The following is a 21,727-nucleotide window of genomic DNA, read 5'->3' as shown; positions in this document are numbered from 1 at the left end:
CCAATTCTTTCAGTCATATAGTTTAACTGGAAACAGTTTTCCTGATGACTAGTTTTGCACAATTCCAGAGATTTCCATTTTCATTTCTAGGTAACTTAGAAATTTCCCACATGGACATTAGCCACACTAACAGGTATTTCCCCCCAACGAGTTTCCAGTTGATATTTCTATTCAATAAAAGAACCTGTTAGCATGCTTAGTTTTTCTCATAACTATTTTCTGTGGTTTTTGCTGCATGCATCATTCCAAGTAAACATGTTCAGAATTGGACTACAAATGAAAAACCACCTTAAAAAGTATACTAATACACATGCAGATACTTTCTGCCATGTTAATCCGTCCCTGGTCTGAATCACTCCTTTATTGCCATGCATGTTGCATTTGAGTTCAGAAACAGACACCAATATCCTATGGAAACTATAACAAGCCTCTTGTTCATGAGATTAGCAGAACATACTGAAGTACAAAGTAGCATCCCAACACCAAGCATTTTCTTGGAGCTTTCTTTCAAACAAGTGGTATTAAGATTGTAGGCTTACTGTGCTTACCCAATAGCTAGGGAAGGGGATGGGAAGGAGTGCTGGAATGAATTCACGGCTAAAAATCTAAATCAACACAAAACTAAAGCCAACATTTCCTAATAAACAAAATACAAAAGACCAAATACTTATGAAAATTCATAAGGTATCATCTTAAAAGTTTGTACCTCCGTATAAATTTAACCATTCTATAGTCAATTGGCAAGTTTCACTCCTACCACCTTCCTTTCAATTATTTACAACAGTCCTATTGTAGTCAAAAAACAAATATCCTTGTACGTTTAAGGGAAGAAATACACTACAATACAGCAAACAATGCAGCTCTATTTTATGAAGTCAACCTTCAGAATGATAAATTAATTTGGCATACAACTGATCAAGCCCTTATTGCTCCATAACATATGAATTTGTTATATAAACTGATGGGTATACCAATCTCCATAAAGATATGAAACAGATCCATCCCAGGAATTCTACAGAACCAGCATAAACGCTTAATAATCGACAGCCAAATGTTCTTAAAATCCTGTTAGCCAACTAAACAGTGACACGAGTTTTCATATATAAGTATCACTTCATTTTTGTACCCAGGAAGGGCCCAAAATTTAACGGATAGCAGTTACATCATGACAAAACAGCATCAATGTGTTGCTTGAAACCACCCACGATTAAAAAACAAACCCCACCAACACAAAAAAAACTTGTGAAAAGATGACGCTAAATATCAATCCAAAACTATCCAAAATTCAGTACAGCTTTTTTTAGATTAAGTCCAATGTTGCTTCAAATCTGCGCAAAGAGCTTTTATTTGACTTGAACGCCAGAGAATCGGGCGTACTGTAGCAGCTGGTCGATGCAAAAATTCCTGCAGCCAAGGCCATTTTGTTTTACACTAGAGACTCTGCTTTCATTCGCTCCCATGCCATACGAGGGAGCCTGCACCTTCTCTCGCTGGGCCGAACAGCGCCGTAAGACCCGGTCCGGGTATGTTCGCAGAGAAGCCCGGCTTAATACGACCACCTATGAAGGGAGCCATTGATACTCACCTCCCCCCCTCAAAGAAAGGGGGTCACAAACCCACGGGGCACATAGGCAGCTCTTCGCTACCCCGAACCAGCACCGTCGCTCATGCGCAGCCACACAACCTTGCGCACCAGGCCCAAAATGCCTTAGCGACACTAATTACCTTTCGAACCTATACACCCCACGCTAGACCAAGGCCTCAGGAACAGAGCAGGCTCCGGAGTTCCCTCAGGCCTAGTTCCCGCCCTCCCGCCTTTGTGTAGTCGCTCCGCCGGCAGCCGAGCTGGACATACCCGGCTTCCTTTCCATTCCCTAGCGAGCCAGAGGCCCCGCCAGGACAGTGTTAAGTTCTTACCGAGGGGGCCTGTACGGGAAAAAGAGGGGGTTAGAAAGAAACTAACTCGCCACTCAGGCCCCGGTCCCCAGGCTGTGCTCAGCGCCAGCGACCGAGCAGCGCCACAAAATGGCCGCCTGCCCGCACCGCCTCCAGGCCGTCTGCGGCGAGGAGCTGGAGGGTGTGGCCTTGTAAGAGGCGGGGTGGCGGGAACCTAGCAAGGCCAGCAAAGCGAACGAGAAAAATATTCTCTGGTGAGGTAAAAACGTGGGCACCATCTCCGCATGTTCATTATGATCCTTCCCAAGCTTGGTGACCCTTTTCCTTTTAGAACTCGTAGCAACCACTGTAAAATTGAAGATTTCACACGTAATTCCATTAAAAGCACGTAAGAGCCGGAGACAACGCACAGTCCTATGGTACCTTAAAGTCTAACACATCCCGTGCGGCGAAAGGTTTCAGGTGTTAGAACTCACCATCATGTCAAAGGCATAAAGCGTTATCAACGGAAGCCGGAAGGCAAAAAAGTTTTGTAAACATTAGAACCGAAGTGCCATAAAATTCAACAGACAGCAGTACTTATGTCACATTTCTATACCGAGCTCAACATAAAAACAGAAGCCCACCGTACAATCCTATGCGTGCTCACTCGGCAATAATTTCCACAGTGCTTCATTGTGTTCAGGAATCAGGATCGCAGCCCCATTCACATAAAGCTAAAGTGACGGTGCTAATGCTATCATTACTATCATTTATCTTCTTTTGCTTATGGTAGAAATTAATCTCTTAAGAGTAACTGACGGATGTTTCTGTTTACCAAGATAGTCCTTTTCTTCCGTTCTTCGTAAATCACTGTGCCAGTGTTGTCTTTAGGGGAGAGTTGGGTTGCTTTTGTTTTGGTATTTAAATGCTTGTGCAAAAATGCCCATGCTTCATATTTCAGCCCCTGTACCAGGTAGGGTTGGATCTTGACTTTAGTGCACTTAATATTCTTAGAAAGCGTGTAGGGCACAGCCCATCCTTTCCCACAATGGAGCAGCTGAAGCTCGCTTCGAACTGTTTAAGTACCATGGTGGCTTACAGAACAATTTTTCTGGTATCTTTAGGCTTGATGTTGGAGGAGAGCTTGGTGGATACCATGGACAGCGAAGAAGACAAATAATTGGGTGTTAGAACAAATTAGACCAGAACTATCACTAGAAGCTAAAATGATGACACTAAGGCTACCTTACTTTGGATACATAATGAGAAGACATGATTCACTAGAAAAGACAGTCATGCTGGGAAAAACAGCAGGGAGTAGAAAAAGAGGAAGGCCAAACAAGAGATGGATTGATTCCATAAAGGGAGCCACAGATCTGAATTTACAAGATCGAACAGGGTGGTTTATAACAGTTGCTAAAGGTGGTCACCGATTCATAGGGTTGCCACAAGTTGTAATCAACATGAAGGCACATAACAGCAATCTTTAGGCTAAAATATAATTAATAAAGTTTTTAAAGGACGCAATTGTGCCCAGGGTGTCACTAAGTTTTCTTGGTGCTGTTGTTGATTGACTAATAAGATTATATAAATCTTGGGGTCTAGATATAACTGAGCTAACCTGCCAAAAAGGAACTAACACCTGGCAAGCTCCAGGACAATGCATATGGTCTCACCTTGCATTGCTGAGAGCAACTTTTCCAGGTTGCCTGGGCAGACTTATGTTCCAAATTTGTAGCAGTAGTAGCATCAGACAGGGGTATTTTCCATCAACTCCCTCTGATATCACTGCAGCTTTTAAAATTACATGCAGATCTGCTAGGCTTCATTCATATTTATACAACTTCAGGACTAGAGTGCTTGGATGCCTTTTCTTTATGATGCTGATGAGTATCTTAGACCACAGTGACCCATCTTCTGTCCCATTCTCAAAGACTGCCAAAGAACGCTTTCATATCAATTAATTAAAGTCAGCAATAATTTTATTTACTGATGTTTCATTACTGAAACAATGGAACTAAGTAGATGCTTGTTCCTGAATGACCTGGAGATAGCGGTGAGCAGTGGGTGGCAGTTTGCTGGAGGGACCACATAAGAACAAAAATTGAGAGCAGTGAAGGCTGGTTTATTAGGGCTAATGAAGTACTGCCCCACCAAGATCATTCAGTCCTCAGCCAGCCCCCATCTACCTTCCTCAGCAATTCGACATGTGAGAATGATCTTGGAATTGTTGTTGATCACAAGCTGAATATGACCCAACAGTGCGATGTGGCTGCAAAAAAGGCAAATGCTATTTTAGGCTGCATTAACAGAAGTATAGTTTCCAAATCACGTTAAGTACCAGTTCCTCTCTATTCAGCACTGGTTAGGCCTCATCTTGAGTACTGCATCCAGTTCTGGTCTCCGCACTTCAAGAAGGATGCAGACAAACTGGAACAAGTTCAGAGGAGGGCAACAAGGATGATCAGGGGACTGGAAACAAAGCCCTATGAGGAGACTGAAAGAAATGGGCATGTTTAACCTGTAGAAGAGAAGACTGAGGGGAGATACGATAGCACTCTTCAAGTACATGAAAGGTTGTCACACATAGGAGGGCCGGGATCTCTTCTTGATCATCCTAGAGTGCAGGACACGGAATAATGGGCTCAAGTTGCAGGAAGCCAGATTTCAACTGAACATCAGGAAAAACATCTTGTTAGAGCCATACGACAATGGAACCAATTACCTAGAGAGGTAGTGGGCTCTCTGACACAAGGCATTCAAGAGGCAGCTGGACAGCCATCTGTTGGGAATGCTTTGATTTGGATTCCTGTATTGAGCAGGGGATTGGACTTGATGGTTTTATAGGCCCCTTCCTACTATTCTATTATTCCTCCTTACTTACAACCAGCCTAGGGGGTGGCACTGCCTGTCAGCTTCCTCCTCCTTAGTCTCAGAGTTGCCATTTGAAACAGGGAGAGAATGGAAACATAAGCAAAATTGGTTGGCTCCGCCTATTATTGATTCCAGCTCCACCTACTGTTGGCCTCCTTGGCTTCTGCCCTACCAATCCTAATGAGCACCAGCCTCCAAAAAAGATATCTCCAAGCTCTATGAATAGGCATTAAAATGGCAAAAATGATTCATTGTAAGCAAGTGTAAAATGATGCATATTGAGGCAAAAATTCCTAGCTTCACATATACACTTATGGGGTCTGAACTGGCATTGACTAAGAAAGAGATCTTTGGGTTGGTAGCCAGCTCGATGAAAATGTACAGCAGCTGTGAAAACGGCAAATTCCATGTTGAGAATCTTTAGGAAAGGGACAGAAATTAAAACTACCAATATAATAATGCAGTGATATGAATCTGTGCTGAGACCACACTTGGAATACTGTGTACAATTCTTGTCACACCAAGAAGTAGAACTTGAAAAGGTTCAGAGAAGGACAACCCAAATTATCAAGGGGTTAGGAGCATCTCCCCTATGAGGAATAGTTACAACATATGGGCTTTATAGTTTGTTTGTTTTTAAAAGGTGAGGTAGGGGGAACACATGATAGTGATGTATAAAATTGGGCATTGTGTGGAGAAAGTGGATAGGTCTCTCTCAGCAATAAAACCTGGGACCATCCTCTGAAGCTGAATGTTGGAATGTTTAGGACAGACAAAAAGAGGTACAACTTCACACAGTGCATGGCATTCCCTGCCATAGGATTTAGTAATGATCACCGACTTTGATGACTCTAAAAAGGGCTTTGACAAACTCATGGAGGATAAGGCTATCAATGCCATAATGGCTGTGTACAACTTCATTATCAGAGGTGGTATGCCTCTGAATACCAGCCAAGAACAAATAGGAAGAGTGCTACTGCACTCTTTTCCTGCTTGTTTGCTTCCCATAGACATCTGGTTAGCCACTGTGAGAACAGAATGCTGGACTAGATAGGCCTTTAGTCCAATGCAGCAGAACTCTTCATATGATTTTATACAGTTCACAAAAGTGTCTGCATACAGACAGCAACACTAGGAAGTGTAGACCTATTTGCTCAATTAAGTCAGTGTTTATGTTTTTCACTCCAATGACAGAAATTCACAGCTTGAAATAACTAAGAGCTACTTTTACAGCTTTATTAATAGAAGAGGGCCACATCACTAAGCTAATGACAGAAAAGCATTTTTGTGCCAATTTTAACTCAGTATTTTCTTTTTAACTGATTGTTTTTTGTGTGTCTATAACATGCCCTCTCCCTTTGTGTATACTTATATTGCACAGATCTCCTCTGAAACAATGAATATAAATGTCCCAAAAAGTCTTGAGCATACAATATAAGTAGCAAATAAGTGTTTCAAAGCTGTTTTTATCAAATTAGCTGGAAAAAATATTTAATGGCTTCCCCACAAAATATACACATTGCAATTTTTTGAAAACCATTTCTACAACCTGTAAATCTAACTTTGCGACATGGTAATACAAATTGCCATCATTGTACCATCAGTCCTATCTACCATTACAAACCAAATGTTTGAAGAACTTCTGTAATAATTTTGCCAATTAAGAACTCTTCTACATGAAGTACAGTTCTGCCTGAACAGAGCTTTGCAATAAGCATTGTCTCAAGGAAGCCGATACATCTGCAAGGGAAATGTTTTGGTGTATGTTTAGGACTCATAGTTAAGACAAGTAGAATACTTCTGCAAATAACTTTTTGTTGATAACATGCTGGTGATTTACTGCCTAGGGCTGCAATCCAATACATGCTTACCTGAATCCAGTGGAGCTTTTGAGTAGATATGTATTGGATTCCAGCCTAGGTTAGCAGCCATTTCTGTGAAACAGTACGCACACAAAGCAAACACCTTTTTATAGAACAGTTAAATTTCCTTCCTGCATCTATTTGAGAAGGCAAGAAATAAACACAAAAAGCTCCTCCCCTGGAATATTTTTTTCTGTCTACTACAGTACAAGAAAAAGTAATACCGGTCCAAAAACATTCCATACAAATGAAGGCATACACTGTTGAGTACCAAAGATGCTTAGCCTCTCCAGTTTAATTTAATCCAGCACTGTCAGGCACTCTGAAGTGAAAACCAATGGCTATTGCTGATTTTATTTTAAGTTATGATGTAACTGGGGCATTTCTGTAACTGTATTTCTACACAGACACAATCACATTCTCAAGCCCATAGCCTCTTATCTTTCACAAAAATAACATATGTTACCCTGCAGGAAAAACATTATGTTGAACTCTTCCATATCACGACAATAAGGCAATGGCACAGTAAAATAATTGGTGGCAATACATCATATCATCTTCTAAATTCTGGAAAGCAGGAGAAAATACTTTGGGATAACAAAACATGGGTTTATTTGAGGAAATCAGGAGAGAAAAAGGCAGAGATGAAATCATTAAAACGAGCTGAATTTTATAAATGAAGAGGGAAGTGATTTGCATTTGGGAGCTAAATAGTTTTAGCATAGTTGTGTTTGCTACAAAGCAAATGAATACCAATGCTCAAATATAAGACATGGACTGTTAGATGAAAGGCTATCTTCTATAAGAGGATTACTTTGGAACATAGTCTATACGAACACATGCTTTTGCTACAGGACAGATGTTGGTGAAACACAGCAGCCTAGAGAGAACAGGAGAAACAAACATTTCCCCCCCATGATAATACAGCTGCTGAAGATTTGTCACACCAAGCTGCACCAATATCATCTTCAAAAGTATTATAAGTTCTTTGGTTCCAGGAAACTAATCTCCATGTATATCTACTGATGTACAAGCATAATTGTATAACTGACAAAACTTTGTCTTAGATTTAATTTTTAGGCTCTGGCTTTAGGAAAGGAGAACTGATCACCCAAAGACTTAGTATTTTTAAAACAAGTACCACATGGTTTTACTCAGGAATGTAAAGAAAATATTCTTTTAATCCGTATCCACGCAGTCCAAGATTACAAACGATCTTCTTGCTTAATGTTGTGTCCATTTAATGCTCTTCAAATCAATTCCATCCTGTACCATTTCCCACAGTGGACTGTAAAATGAGAAGGAAAATTCACTGTCAATTCCTCAGACATACAAATAACTTTTGACATCAATAAATTTTTAGGAAAAAATTAGTAAGACCAAATTTACAAAGAGGTTCCTCCAAGGAGATGTTTTAAATATTTGGAGCATGTATGCCTGCAAAAGCCTCCTATCTTCACAAATCCCCAATTAAGATGTTTTCTTATTGCAAAATGTTCATCAAGGTTGAACTCCTGAACCCACAATGGATATTATCTTGAGACACTAATCATGAAAATAAAGTTTATTGAAGAATCTTCTAAACTCTTATTTATCCTGGCCTTTGAAACCTGAGTTATATATTTTAGCACCCATCCTATTTTCTTGACTGTGATTTGTTTTAAATTATTTTAAATTTTTATTTCTAATTTGTTATAATCTGCCCTGGAACCTCATGGTGAAGGGCAGGTAACAAATCTAAATAATACTGAACAAGAGGAATACTTTCTTTAAAAGTATTTTTGCTAATACCAGTCTAAAGATAATGGGAGTACATGCATACATGGGCTTTATCAGGATGATGCCAGTTTGTTATAAATATCTGATTGGTCCACACAAGAGTTAGCTATAGAACTAATTATATTTCTTCCCCAGTCTTGCTCTGCTCTAGCCATTGAGCTTCAGTGACCTCTGGCAGTATTTCCTTTCCACAGAGAGACATTTAAAGAAATCCTGTGATGGTTAATGTAAAATATTCAAGAAAAGGATTTTACCTCATCTCCCTTAATCTCTTAACATGGTGTATACATTTTTTTACTGTGTAATCTACTTCTTCTTCAGTAGTGAAACGGCCAATGCCAAACCTGAAACAGAGCAGAGACGTTATCAGGTGCAACCCAGTAAACAAAAGATGAAGAGGGATTCAGCTTTAGACAGAAGTTATATAACTAATATGACCATCCACAAGAGCTATAAGCCTTGCCTTATAGAGGAGTGAGCCAAGTCTTCATCTGTTCCAATTGCTCGTAACACATACGATGGTTCCAATGATGCAGATGTGCAAGCACTAACAAGAAACAATATTAATGTGACATTTTGTTTTCATATACTGCCAGTATAGGAATCTAAACAGCAGACAGCACTAGAGTAGTATGCTATTAGTACAGCTATATCACTATCATCCAAAGACTTTCAGTAGACTACATAAATTAGAACCAGAAACAAAGAACTATTTTGCAAGAGAAGCTTTTTTAAGTATTTTACAAAATTAATAGAAGGCAAAGAATTTCAAAGGTAGAAGCAGAAAATAAAAGGAATGTAGAGTACAACAACAGACTGGACTAATGTTAAAAAAACAAAATCTGTGACTGAGGAAAAGAGAGGACAGACTAATATATTTAAAAGAGATGTTATGTGATCAGGAACATCAGAATACTCAAAGTGATTATTATAACATGGGACATTAGAAAAAAGAAAAACATGACTAAAGTAATGGAAGGCGTGGGCAAAAAGATCTTAGCAAGAATTAACCATCTAGTAGATCTAATCAATAAACTTGGTTGTTAAATTATATAGTTTGGCATTTGCTGACAGAATTTCAAGCGGAATCAGAAATGTTAAAAAGGACTAAGAAATGCTAGTAAGATGCTCTTTATAAAAGGAAGTCAATTAATTCTGGTCAGAACCAAAAGGAAGAAGGTTCTGTATTAAATGGACCATACATTTCCTCTACATCAGCAGCTTCAGTGACTTGAAATGGCAAAAGCCCCTTTTATTCTGTTCTGTTTTTAAAGAAGATCTAGTAGGAAGTTCTAGGCAGTCTCCCATCTTGATACTTGCCTAGCCTGAACAATAAACACCCTAATGTATCCTCTGGCCATTTTCCATACCATCTCTTCTCTTTCACATATGCAGTATTACCTTCCAGAAGAGAGAGCCACATCTTTAAGGGCCATCAGCAGGCTTTCTCCTTCTACATATGCAAATGATAAGTTGATGCAACCTGCAAGGTTAACAAAGCAGAGTCAGCTTCTTTAAATATTGTAACTTTACGCAATAGGATTTTTCCATAAGAATGAAAGCACTGCGACAGCCCTGGGCTTGTTTTGGGAGGAAGGGTGGGCTATAAATTTAATTAATAATTAGTAAATAATAAATAGTAAAATATTAATTTTTACTAATACTATTTTACTATTAAATCACTTCTCCAATAATCAAAGCCTGTTTTCCTTTATGGGACCTTTATTTGTTATTTCTTTCAAAACGTGGATGTCATCACAGCTCTGTAATCACTAGAGAATGTTAATTTCAGAAATACATACGGAACAATTGTCACACCAGTAAAGCCGTTTTGACTATTTATAAACAACCTAAAGCTGGCTAACTATACAGTAGGGTCCCGCTTATACGGCAGGTTAGGGACCAGGCTCCCGCCGTAAAGCAGAACCCATTGACTATAATGGGTCGCGCCGTGCGAAAATGCCGCCAAAATGCCGCAAAATGCCGCAAAAGCGCAAAATCGGCTTTAAAACAGGGAATTTCCCCTAATTGAAAGCCGCCGCATCAGTGGAATGCCAGAAAATGGAACGCTGTAAAGCAGGGCCCTACTGTATATAGATAAGAAGAGCCTGCTGGATAAAGCCAATGGCCCATCTCATCCAGTATCCTGTTCTCATAGTGGCCAACCAGGTGCCTATGGGAAGCCTGCAAGCAAGACCTGAGCACGAGAGCACTCTCCCTTCCTGCAGTTTCCAGCAATGGATATTTGAAAGCATACTGCCTTGACCAGGCCCTCCCTTAGCATATGCAGGGCCCAGGGCAAAAGCATAGTTGGGGGCCCCCCACATTTGCTCTGGGTCACAGTCTTGGTCTTGGCCGAGTCGCCGTAGGTGCGCAGGCACCAGTCCCGGAACTGCCGGCCCAGCTCACTGTCCCCGGGGCGGCTACCACTCGCTGACAGCAGGAGTGGCGGTGGTGGCGGCGGCTTCGGCATGGCCGGCGGGCAGGTGAGCGAGCCCCTGTCCCGGGCGGAAAGTGAGCGAGCGCTGCACCATGCCTAGCATGGCGAAGGCAAGCAGGCAGGGAGGGAGGAGCCAGCTGGTGAGCAGATCGCCAAGCGCGGGGGGGCCCCAAAGCGCGGGGTCCAGGGCAACTGTCCCGCTTCCCGGTGCCTAGGGGCGGCTCTGTCCTTGACCATGGAGGTCGAGTATAGGCATCAGTATATATGCCTTATCCTCCATGAATTTGTCTAATCCTCTTTTAAAGCCATCCAAGTTATAAGGCCATCACTGCTTCTTGTGGGAGTGAATTCCATAGTTTAACTATGCACTGTGTGACAAAGTACTGTCTTTTGTCTGTCCTGAATTTTCCAACATTCAGCTTCATTTGATGTCCATAAGTTCAAGTGTTATGCGAAAAGGAGAAAAACTTTATTCTATCCACTTTCTCCATGCCATGCTTAATTTTATACACTTCTGTCATGTCACCTCTTACTCGTCTTTTCTTTAAACTAAAAAGCCCCAAATGCTGCAACCTTTCCTCATAGGAGAGTTGTTTCATCTCCTTGATCGTTTTGGTTGCCCTTTTCTGAAGCTTTTCCAATTCTACAGTATCCTTTTTGAGGTGAAGTGACCAGAACTGAACACAGTATTCCAAATGTGGCCACACCACAGATTTGAATAACGTCATTATGATACTGGCAGTTTTACTTTCAGGTCCTTTCCTAATGATCTCTAGCATGAAATTTGCCTTTTTCACAGCTGCCACACATTGTCAGGCACTGCCAATTCAGACCCCATGAGCGTATATGTGAAATGAAGATTTTTTGCTCCAATATGTATAACTTTGCACTTGTTTACATTGAATCGCATTTGCCATTTTATTGTCCATTCACTCAGTTTGGAGGGGTCCTTTTGGAGCTTTTTGAAAACCCTTTTTGTTTTAACAACCCTGAACAATTCAGTATCCTCAGCAAACTTGGCCACTTCACTGCTTACCCCCCCAACTCTAGATCATTTATGAACAAGTTAAAAAGCACAGGTCCTAATACTGAACTTTGGGAGACTCCAATTTCTACATCCCTCCACTGGGAGAACTGTCCATTTATTTCTACTCTATGCTTCTTGTAGTTTATCCTGTTCCTGATCTATAAGAGGACCTCTCCTCTTATTCCATGACTCCTAATCTTAGGAGACTTTGGTGAGGTACCTTCTCAAAGTCCAAGTACACTATGTAAACTTGATCACCTCTATGTACATGCCTGCTTACACTCAACGAATAATAGTTTAGTGAGGCAGAACTTTCAATTGTAGAAGCCATGCTGGTCCTGCTTCAGCAAGTTTTGTTCTTCTATATGCTTGGTTATTTTATATTTCAGAATACTTCCCACCAGTTTATCTGGGACAGACTGTTGGCAGGCTAGCTACACGCCTATAAACCTGAAAGGCACCCCATCCCAACATGGCCTGTATGATTTTTTAAATGTGTTCAGTTTGGTTCATTTTGCAAAGAGGCTGTTTGAGACCCAATGGAAAAAGTAGCTGAAAGTGTTAAGATTGTCATCTCAACTGAGAGGATGTTGCCAGTCATATGCACAGGACATGGCCTTTGACAATCCAATCAATGCAATCCGAAAAGTAATTGTAAAAGTTTGGCTCTCAGGAGAGGAGCCCATTGTTCAAATCTTATCAAGCTAGCTAAAAGGTGAATGTCACCACTTTGTCCAGAAAAGAAAAGCCCATTACCCTGACCATACAACTCATAACAGGTATGGAAATTAAGGAAGGACACCTGCTTGATCCAATCAATTCTGCATTCTCCTTTGAGGCTTTTGTCAAGAAAGGTATCAAAACTGGACTCCTAAAGCCGTTCTGGGTTCTCAAGGTCCTGGTTGACCAGTTCCACTATGAAATCATCTGCTGAAACACTGTTCTGGTTCCTGGTTGCTGAATATCACTCTGCCTAAAATTACCTGCTGAATCACTTCACCAGCCAGAACCCAGAGCTCGGACTCCCCTGCTGATCCTTCACTATCTCTGGACCCCTGCCTGCTGAAAGAGAGGTCCTCGCTTGCTGAAGCTGCTTCAAAAAGCTCTTTTCAGGGCTCCACTATTTTTCCTGCTTTGCTCTGGACCCTTGCTGGCCAAAGCAGAGATCCAATAAGCCATTTCAGGGCCTGCATGCTGCATTTGCTGTTTCCCTGGACTGATCCAGGAATTTCAGTGTGCTCCAGTTCTACTTCCAGACTGCCCACCAGGGCCGGGAAAGATATATCATGCTCTCTATCCTGTCTTCTGGAGGTCCTGTCTCTACAAATTGTAGCCTCCACACCTGCTGCCTCTGCCTATCCTTGACTGTGTGTGTGACTGTGTCTCAGAAGCCATATTCTGGTCCTCCCTGTCCAGCTGTGCATGAATGAAACCTAGTCTGCAAAGTAAGCCCAGAGAGAGAAGAAAGGGCTGGCTAGTGTGCCTTCCTCAGTTGTGCTGAACTCAACTCCCCGCCCCCCCCCAATCTCCTCTTATGCCTTCGTGTTCTTTCGCTTTCATGTGTTTATGTTGCATGTTTGTGTTAAATTAGTTATGATTAGGTTTATTTAGCCAATTCCCTCATGCATATTATTACTAAGTTATCCCCATCATTGCCAATAGATATGTATTGTTACTGATCTATTCCCCATTGAAGTGTTAAAGGTATACGTTTTGATTCTTTGTGTGTATGCTCAACAAATATCCCCATGTTTAAGACCTGTGTGAGTGTAAGTTACTGGGTAAATTTGCCAAGACGCACTATTGCCAATGTCTAAAGATCCTAATTCACAAGATTCATAGAACGTGTGAATGTAAAACCTGTGTCTAAGTCTTGCTAACAAGACGTTATACTAAATTGCCTATAATTTCTAGGATAGCCCTATACCCTTTTTAAAAATTGGTATTACATTGGCCACTTTACAGTCCTCAGGTTTGGAGCCAGATCTGAGGGACAACATTGTGTCCCATTGACTACAATCTCTGCTTAATTTCATTCCAGCTTCATATACTTATAGCAGCCCTAGTTTAAACAGACATGAGTGAAAATTATTTAAAGCCACATGAAGCATAACTGATGATTTTATAATTTTACTTCTCAATTTTCCATCTGTCAAATACATAGAACACTGCGTAACTCTGGGAAATTACAGATGAGAATTTTTCAACATTCAAGCTATTTGCTAGGTTTCTCTGCTAGCATCCTATAAACCAGGTGTAGGTAATCTTTGGCTTTTCAGATGTTGCTGAATTACAACTCCTATCATTCCTGGCCATTGAGCATGCTTGCTGGAGCTGATGGGAGTTGTAGTTCAACAAAATCTGGATGGTCAAAAGTTCCCATTTCTGTAGCAGGCACAAGATTATACATTATCCTCACCCTACTGTGCAAGACTGCCTTCAGTTCTGCTATACCATTTAGGTCTGTTTTGGACGTCTCCAATGCTATAAAGATTCATTTTAAAAGGAAACATTTAAAGGTCAAATTAAGACAATTTTTGTAGTAAAGAAAAACTCAACATTTTCTAACAATACCTGGATAACGATGCACTGGATCTCCATTCATTACCACATCAGGAATTTCTGACATTATTTTTGTAACTAATCTGTCAGCTAATAAGCTTATTCGCTTATGGTCATACTGGAAAAGAAGCGAGAACTTATTAGCTATTTTACCAACATGCAGATGAGCCTTGACTGACATACTTAAAATGCCATATTAGTAAAAACTAGCCTATTATCCAAAAAGGCAAGACAAAATAACACGTTTAATATTTGTCAGAAAACTTTCTCACAGAAATAATAAGAACTATGTGGTAAACTTTCATAGCAAAATTCAGCTTCAATTTAAATGTGAAAGTTATTTTTATCAAGCTGATAGTGGATTTTATCTAATGCTATCTGTGTGCAAGTGGAATAGTCTTCTGCTCACACAGTGGGAATTCACCTTCCTCTCCTCCCCCTTCACACCAAACATCTGCTCTGGAGTGTTGCATGATCCTCCAGAAGAGATTTTCAGGGTGCACGGGGGGATTAAGTGAGTTGTGTGAGCTTGCACAATGATGGATTCTACCTCTGAGATTGCTCTACTAGCCACATTTGCCGCTGTACAATTCAGAACTATGGAACAGGTTGCCTCCAGACTTGTTTGAGAATTCTAGACTCAAGCAGAAATAGAGATGCCCACAAAACAGAAGCAAAAATCCATATAATTATCAGTATCAATAAACAGTAGTTCTAGAAACTGCCTGCCTTCTTTTCTAACCAGCAGCAAGACAGAGACCAGAAAGAAGGTTCTAATGGTAAGGCCGAGGTCTGCACGAAATGTGGCATAGAGAACTTCCTAGTGAATGAACATATGCTACTGAAATAATTGTTTCTCAAAACGTTCTCAAAAAATTGTTCTGTCAAGAAGCCCAAGTTTGATTTGTTTATGTAAGCACTTTGCATATTCTTGAAAAATAAAGGCTGAATTATGGAGCAGAATTAGTTCTTTAAAGTACAGAGGTGGATATCAGAGCTGAAGATAGAAGGCAGCTGCTCATGTCGCCATCTTGGGAACCTCCCCGCAGAGGAGGACATCATATTAAACCCTAATCCATATTGTTAGAGGTATGCACTGCAGACTTTCAGCCATGTTAAAGAACATGGCAAAACAACTAGATCTGGAAAAGTTATACAGACAAACCTAATTGCTCTTTATACCTCCATCTCTTGTTGTGCCAATTCACAAGCTGCTCCAAGCCCAACTGCTAAAGGAGTTGGCACAGTCCCAGAACGTAATCCACGCTCCTGACCTCCCCCACTCTGCACAGGTTCTACTCTTACTCTTGGTCGCCGCCGAACATAAATTACACCAACCCCTGGGGAAAAAAAAAACACCTCAGTACACAGGTAGAAGTCTTTGCATGCTATATGGCTCCTAGCATATTTGAAACATTTTTTGCTTTCAGGAATCTTTCATCATGATTCTTAGATCATAAGAGATGCATTTTAAACTTAAGGGTGACATTCACTGATGTCCACTCACTTGCACAATGATAATGTGCTGGTGCAATATAACTTCCACTTTCTCACATCTCCCTCCCACACACAGCCCCCTATGTACCCCCTCTGGAGCAGATTTGGGGATACAGGGGGAAGACAGAAAACAGAAGTCCCATTACGTGAGCAGAACCATTCACACTATGTTGAGTTCCATGCTTAGACATTCAATTTACATTTCTAGCTAGAAGAAAAGTTCTCAAGAGACTGAAACTCACTGTTTCATAGTTGCTATAAAATAAGTCTCTTAAAAAAAAATCAAAAGCCATGTTGAACAAGAATTTTCTTTAGCATTAATTCACTCCAGAAAATGAGAAATAACTGTCTGACATCCTAATCCTTATATAATGGCTATGAGGTAGAAGGCCACACACACTGCTACATCTATATACACACAGGTATGAACAATCAACTGGCTGAAGCACACCTTACTCTGTGCTAGATTGTGGCCATGGTGCCCTGTGCAGTATTTTGCACGGAGGCTGCTGCACAGAGATCTGCATAACATATGTGGATCAGCATAGCTTCCCTGAGGGGTTGCCAACCCAGTGCCCATTGGTGCCATGAACCCCACAAAGGCCTTTGGTGGCATCCTCACCAGGTAACCCAGAATCTGAGCTTTCATTTTTTACAAAAAGTAAGGCTGCAATCCAATACATGTCTACTCAGAAGTAAGCTCCACTGGGTTCAATGGGGCTTACTCCCAGGTAAGTGTGTACCGGATTGCAGCCTATGTCTCTTGCCCTCCTAGAAAGAAAGTTATGGAGCAAAATGTGCAGGTACCCTAAGCAATTTCTCTGAAATGAGCCAGCCTAGATGCTTCTGCCTGTCAGTGTTATTAGCCAATGAGTGAAGTCCAAGCTATGATTGATAAAAGGGTTGTTTGAACACAAGGCAATAGGAACGTCTCGGGTTTTAAAGAGCTGCTGTTTTGCCCGTCCTTTTCTTGCTTCTGTCCTTTTTCCTAGTCCTTGGAATCTCCATAGTTTGCCCTTCCTTTTTCACTAGCAACTAGGATTCATCTTTCCTGTGCTGGATTCACCTGAGATCAGGTAGTGCCTAGAAGTTGTTTTCTGTAAATACTACTACACAGTAAGTGTGGGTGAATGTTAAAGAATTGCTCTCCCCTAAAAGGCAAATGTGAAAACTTTGCAAAGAGACCAATGGTTGTCTCCTGCTTTGCAAGACCCAACAACCAAGGACTCATGAAAAATTAACTGTATAGTTAAACTTAGAATACAATGGCATACATGTCTACTCAGAAGTAAGTCTCTGTCTTTAATGGGGCTTACTTCCAGTTAACTGGGTACAGGATGGCAGCCTAGGCTTTGGTTTAAGGTTGGCATCGGGGGAAAAACAGGATTCTTGTGTCTTACAGCTGTATGACAGACAAAAATTCAATAGGTCAAGCTTTTTCTAGTATGGAAATACAATTATGGGAAAAGCTTCACCATGACTACTGTCTATTTCTGTGTTATGCCACACCCCCATGGCAGACATTTTGTGATGGTGCCCCCAGCACTTGCTCAAAGTTTGAAATCCATCTGGTCCAAAGAGGTTGGTGACCCCAGGTTTACTCCATTTGTAGATGTAGTTGGTTGTCCCACACACAGGAGGCCTCTCCACACCTGGTATAGCACATCCATGTGAAAAACCATGTTGTGTTCTAAGTGATCACATTGAAGTAGTTTATATCAAAATTCAAAGGACTTATTTCCAAGAAAACCATTTCAAAACAGGTGTCCAAATGGTTTAGAATCATAGCCTCACTGAACTTCACATCATCCCTGCAAGGACTGTTGTAAGCTTTATTCTGCAAATCTTGTTTCCTCCTTAAATACTACAGCAGGTATGGGGAACCTGTGGCACTCTAGATGTTGCTCGTCTGCAACTCCCATAATCCCTTATTGCTGGCTATGCTGGTTGGGGATTATTAGAGTTGTAGTCCAGCAACATCTGAGGGCCACAGGTTCTCCACTCCTGTACTTAAGCCTGTTTTTCATGCCTTGATATGGATTTATCAATTTCTCCAAGTTTTATTTGAATAGCTAATCAAATAAACGTGGCCATATTTAATAGCCAAAATAAAACAGCATAATATTAGATATGAATACCTTTAGGACCATAGATTTTATGGCCGCTGATACTCATTAAATCAATTTTCAGATTATTGACATCCAAAGGAATTTTCCCAACTGCCTGTGCAGCGTCCGTATGAAAGAAAATTTTATGGGAACTGCAGATCTGACCTACAAAACCAAAACAACATGGTTTAGACTAAGATATTATTTATATTTTCTGAAAATCTTTAAAGATTTCAAACACAGAAACCAATACAATTGATCAATTCAAATGTATTGCTAAAACCCAGAGTTCACAAAACTATAAAACTAGGGATAGACACAAATGCGATGATAAACTGTTTTTCTTTCATCCATATCCTTCCATGGTAACAGAAGTCTCTCCTACAGGCTGTTCAATTTTGGGAAGTGCAGGAGGCTTTTGTAAATTTTGGGGAGGAGGGCTCAAACGCTCCACTACTGTTTGGATTTTTGTCCAACCTGTTAACAACACTATTTAAAACCTAGCACCAATATCTGAACATTCAAAGTGCAGGTAGCTTCATGATGGTCACATGACATGATGGCACAACTCCAAAAGAGATTAGAGTTTGTGTCACATTAGCAGAAGACACTAGTTTCTGACAAGCAAGCTAACTCTAACTCAAAGTATTTGCACATGCTGTACAGCTTATTAGCAGGCACTTTAACATATAGCATTATTTTAAATAAAAAGCTTTTCCTTCTACTATAAAAGTCAGAAAAAACAGGGAATAATGAAGAATACCTCTAGTAACAGTATGGGGTCTGTATTTTTCCACTGTTAGCTAACAACTGCTTGTGGCGAGGGAATTTAGATCAGAGGGAAATGGAGAAAAGGTGAAAAAACATATCCCACAGTCCTGCTCTGATCAAGGACCCAAACAGCTATCATTTTATTTCTTAAAAATGTGTACCCTGCTTTTTAAGGATCTTCCTCCACAAAGCAGCTCACAATATAAGGTAAAACCAAGTCCACCCAAATTGTCACTTACCAATGTCACCAACTGGCTGCTTCACTCCTATTTCATTATTCACAGTCATTACTGAAACCAAGCCCGTATCTGGTTGTATTGCATTTTTTAGATCCTGGTGGAAATCATACAAAGAAGAGAATTAATTCATTAGCACTGCTAGGGAAAGCTCTTTTGAAAATAATACTGACCTTTTAACACAACTCCACGGCCTTAATACGCTAATGCTGTGAATCAGTAAATGCTGCGAATCAGTGAATGGTGATGAAATGAATTAAGGCCGTATTAATCCCTCATCTGGTTTTATTTGATTAACTTCTGAATCCTTTCCCCAGCTTTCTTGAGAGGCTGAGCACTCCCCCTGCTAGAGACCTCAAAGATAGGAAAATTCATGTACAGGCAGGCCCCGCTTATATGGCAGGTTCCGTTCTGGACCCCCGCCGTAAAGCAGAAATCGCCGTAAAGCGAAACCCCATTGAGTATATAATGGGGTGCGTTGCACAAAAATGCCGCAAAATCGGCTTTAAAATGGGGTATGAAAGCCGCCGCATTAGCGGAACGCCAGGAAGCGAAGCGCCGGGAAGCGGGGCCCTACTGTACCCTTTTAAAAACAATTGGTGGGCAGGCAGGTTACTTCTTCCTCCACCACAATACTCTGCCATTTCATAAGTATTTCCATTTTGTTGATCTATTATATAAGATTTGAAAAAACTAAAATATGCAGAAAACAATTTACAGAATTATAGAAATAAAAGGATAAAACATTTGGTTTAATGAGACTAAAAATTAAAGTAATTATTCAGGCTGTAATCCTATACACACTTACCTAGGAGTAAACCCCATTGAATTCAATGAGGCTAACAGCCAAGCAGATATGCACAGGATTGTGCTGTCAATGTATATTCATTGTACTGACACACACAGGTGCTTTTTAAGAGTTAATACCTTTGCTAAAAGGCCCAGATTTTATTCACATTTTCTTCCTACCTAGCAGAAGAGTTAACATTAAATATAATTCTTCCAATAACTGAAAAACTATTAAATACAAAACAGGGATGAGAAACCTGTGGCCTTCCAGATATTACTGGACCATACCTTCCATCATTTCTGATGACTGGCCATGCTGGCTGAGGCTGATAGGAAGTGGAGTCCAATAAGATCTGAAGGGATACAAGTTTCCTAACCCCGACACAAAGCATTCTGTATATGACTTCACAATATTGACAAAAAGTCTCTTCATAAATTCTGTGATACAAAATGCTTGAGAATGATCCAGCCTAGTTTAAATAAAATTTGGAACAAGGCTAATTAAAATCAACCTGTTGCACAAGTCAGTCTCATTTTAATAACATTAGTATGGCAGTAAGTGTATTCTGTTTATGCTCAGCATCTTGGGAGCAATCCAGAGGAAGTTAGGCATACCTGAGTTTCAATGAAATAAATGAGTGAGATCCCAAGGGGCTTCTACATGTGCACAAAGCAATTCCATGCACACACAGGCAACAATCCTTCACTCATAGTAAAATACCACTATAGATGGTCCTACAACCTTTAGGGGCAGCTTTAAAGTGGTCAGGTGAAAGAGAGAACAGTACCTATAAATTACACCTGCTGAAATTCTTTCTACTATGCAAGCATTGAAAATCTTTTTTCCCCATCTGCCTACCCTAACAGCTTTTTGGAGGCTTGTAGAACCTGTAGTAGGAAGACAGTAGCTCAAAAACCCCAATGTGTACTGAGACCACATGTGGCCCTTTCAATTCTGACTACTAGGATTTTGATTACATTGGTCATATAATTTTTCATTTTAAGTATAAGCCATCTTGGGGGGTCCATGTTAGGGCTGAAAGGTGGAATATAAATCTTTTAAATAAACCTAAGAGCTATGGAGTGTAATCCTTTGGATGTTTGCTCAAAAGTAAGTTCCATTGCATTCAGTATGGCATAGTCCCTGTGCTGAGGAATGGAGCTTGACTGAACTAAACAGTTAAAGGTAAATTCTATTCTACTAGGACATAAAAGTGTTCTTTCTTTGAATTGCACCTACGAAATCAATCCATTTTTTATGATATACTAAATAAGCAGTAAGAATATCACCCTTTGTCACTTCCATCTAACAAACATTTCACCCATTTTTATTTATGCAGCTCTCTGTAGTAGGTATCCATAAGGAAGACTGCATTTTTGTTAAAATTCCATTGCCAAAGAACTGAAAAGGAAGAGTGAAGCAGCAATCTGCTCCTCACATGGATATATATTTGGCAACAAGTAATTTACCTTTAAATCTATAATCCCGTTTTTCTTTACAGGCAAGTATGTGACTCGAAAGCCCTCAGCTTCAAGGGCACGACATGAATCCAGCACACATTTGTGTTCTGTTTGTGTTGTAATTATATGTTTCTTCCTGGATTTATAGAATCTTGCAACACCCTTTACGCAGATAAAAGAAAATAAAGTTTAGATCAAAACTGGTGAAAATTAGTTTTTATACATATCATTAAAAATGCAAAATGCCCAGTTACCTCGATGCATTGTGTAACCGACAACACAATTCTATATTCTATACTGACTGAAAAATAGGTCCCATGAAGTTCAACAGGGTTTACTCGCATAAGTGTGCACAGGATTGCAGCCTGAGGCTAAACACATTTATGTAGGAGTAAGCTCCACTGTGCATAATGAGAATTACTTGTGAGTAAACATGCATAAAA

At 40.4% G+C, this 21,727-nt stretch overlaps 2 protein-coding genes across 7 annotated transcripts in view; both read right to left on the bottom strand.

Moving 5' to 3' along the window:
- Positions 1-2,189, bottom strand: part of LOC133387280 (RNA-binding protein 12-like) — an 80,062-nt gene extending 77,873 nt beyond the window's left edge. For 2 of the 5 annotated variants that reach the window (XM_061631747.1, XM_061631751.1), the window contains exon 1: positions 1,918-2,090. The gene's annotated coding sequence lies outside the window, so the exon portion shown is untranslated. Of the gene's footprint in view, positions 1-1,855 lie in introns of all 5 variants that reach the window. The other 3 variants (XM_061631754.1, XM_061631752.1, XM_061631750.1) reach the window with 3 other exon arrangements.
- Positions 2,190-5,994: 3,805 nt separating this feature from the next.
- Positions 5,995-21,727, bottom strand: part of NFS1 (NFS1 cysteine desulfurase) — a 22,499-nt gene continuing 6,766 nt past the window's right edge. For both annotated transcript variants that reach the window (XM_061631743.1, XM_061631744.1), the window contains exons 5-13: positions 21,294-21,446; positions 19,038-19,131; positions 18,058-18,192; positions 15,605-15,762; positions 14,435-14,540; positions 9,795-9,876; positions 8,857-8,940; positions 8,648-8,737; positions 5,995-7,902 (exon numbers count right to left, since the gene is read on the bottom strand). In XM_061631743.1, the coding sequence (XP_061487727.1) occupies positions 7,839-7,902; positions 8,648-8,737; positions 8,857-8,940; positions 9,795-9,876; positions 14,435-14,540; positions 15,605-15,762; positions 18,058-18,192; positions 19,038-19,131; positions 21,294-21,446 (966 nt within the window). In that variant the 3' untranslated portion in view covers positions 5,995-7,838. The remainder of the gene's footprint in view (positions 7,903-8,647; positions 8,738-8,856; positions 8,941-9,794; positions 9,877-14,434; positions 14,541-15,604; positions 15,763-18,057; positions 18,193-19,037; positions 19,132-21,293; positions 21,447-21,727) is intronic.

Source organism: Rhineura floridana, chromosome 6 (assembly GCF_030035675.1).
Source record: "Rhineura floridana isolate rRhiFlo1 chromosome 6, rRhiFlo1.hap2, whole genome shotgun sequence".
Classification (NCBI taxonomy): domain Eukaryota; kingdom Metazoa; phylum Chordata; class Lepidosauria; order Squamata; family Rhineuridae; genus Rhineura; species Rhineura floridana.
Note: the sequence above shows the minus strand (reverse complement) of the source record. Positions and strands in the feature narration are given on the sequence as shown.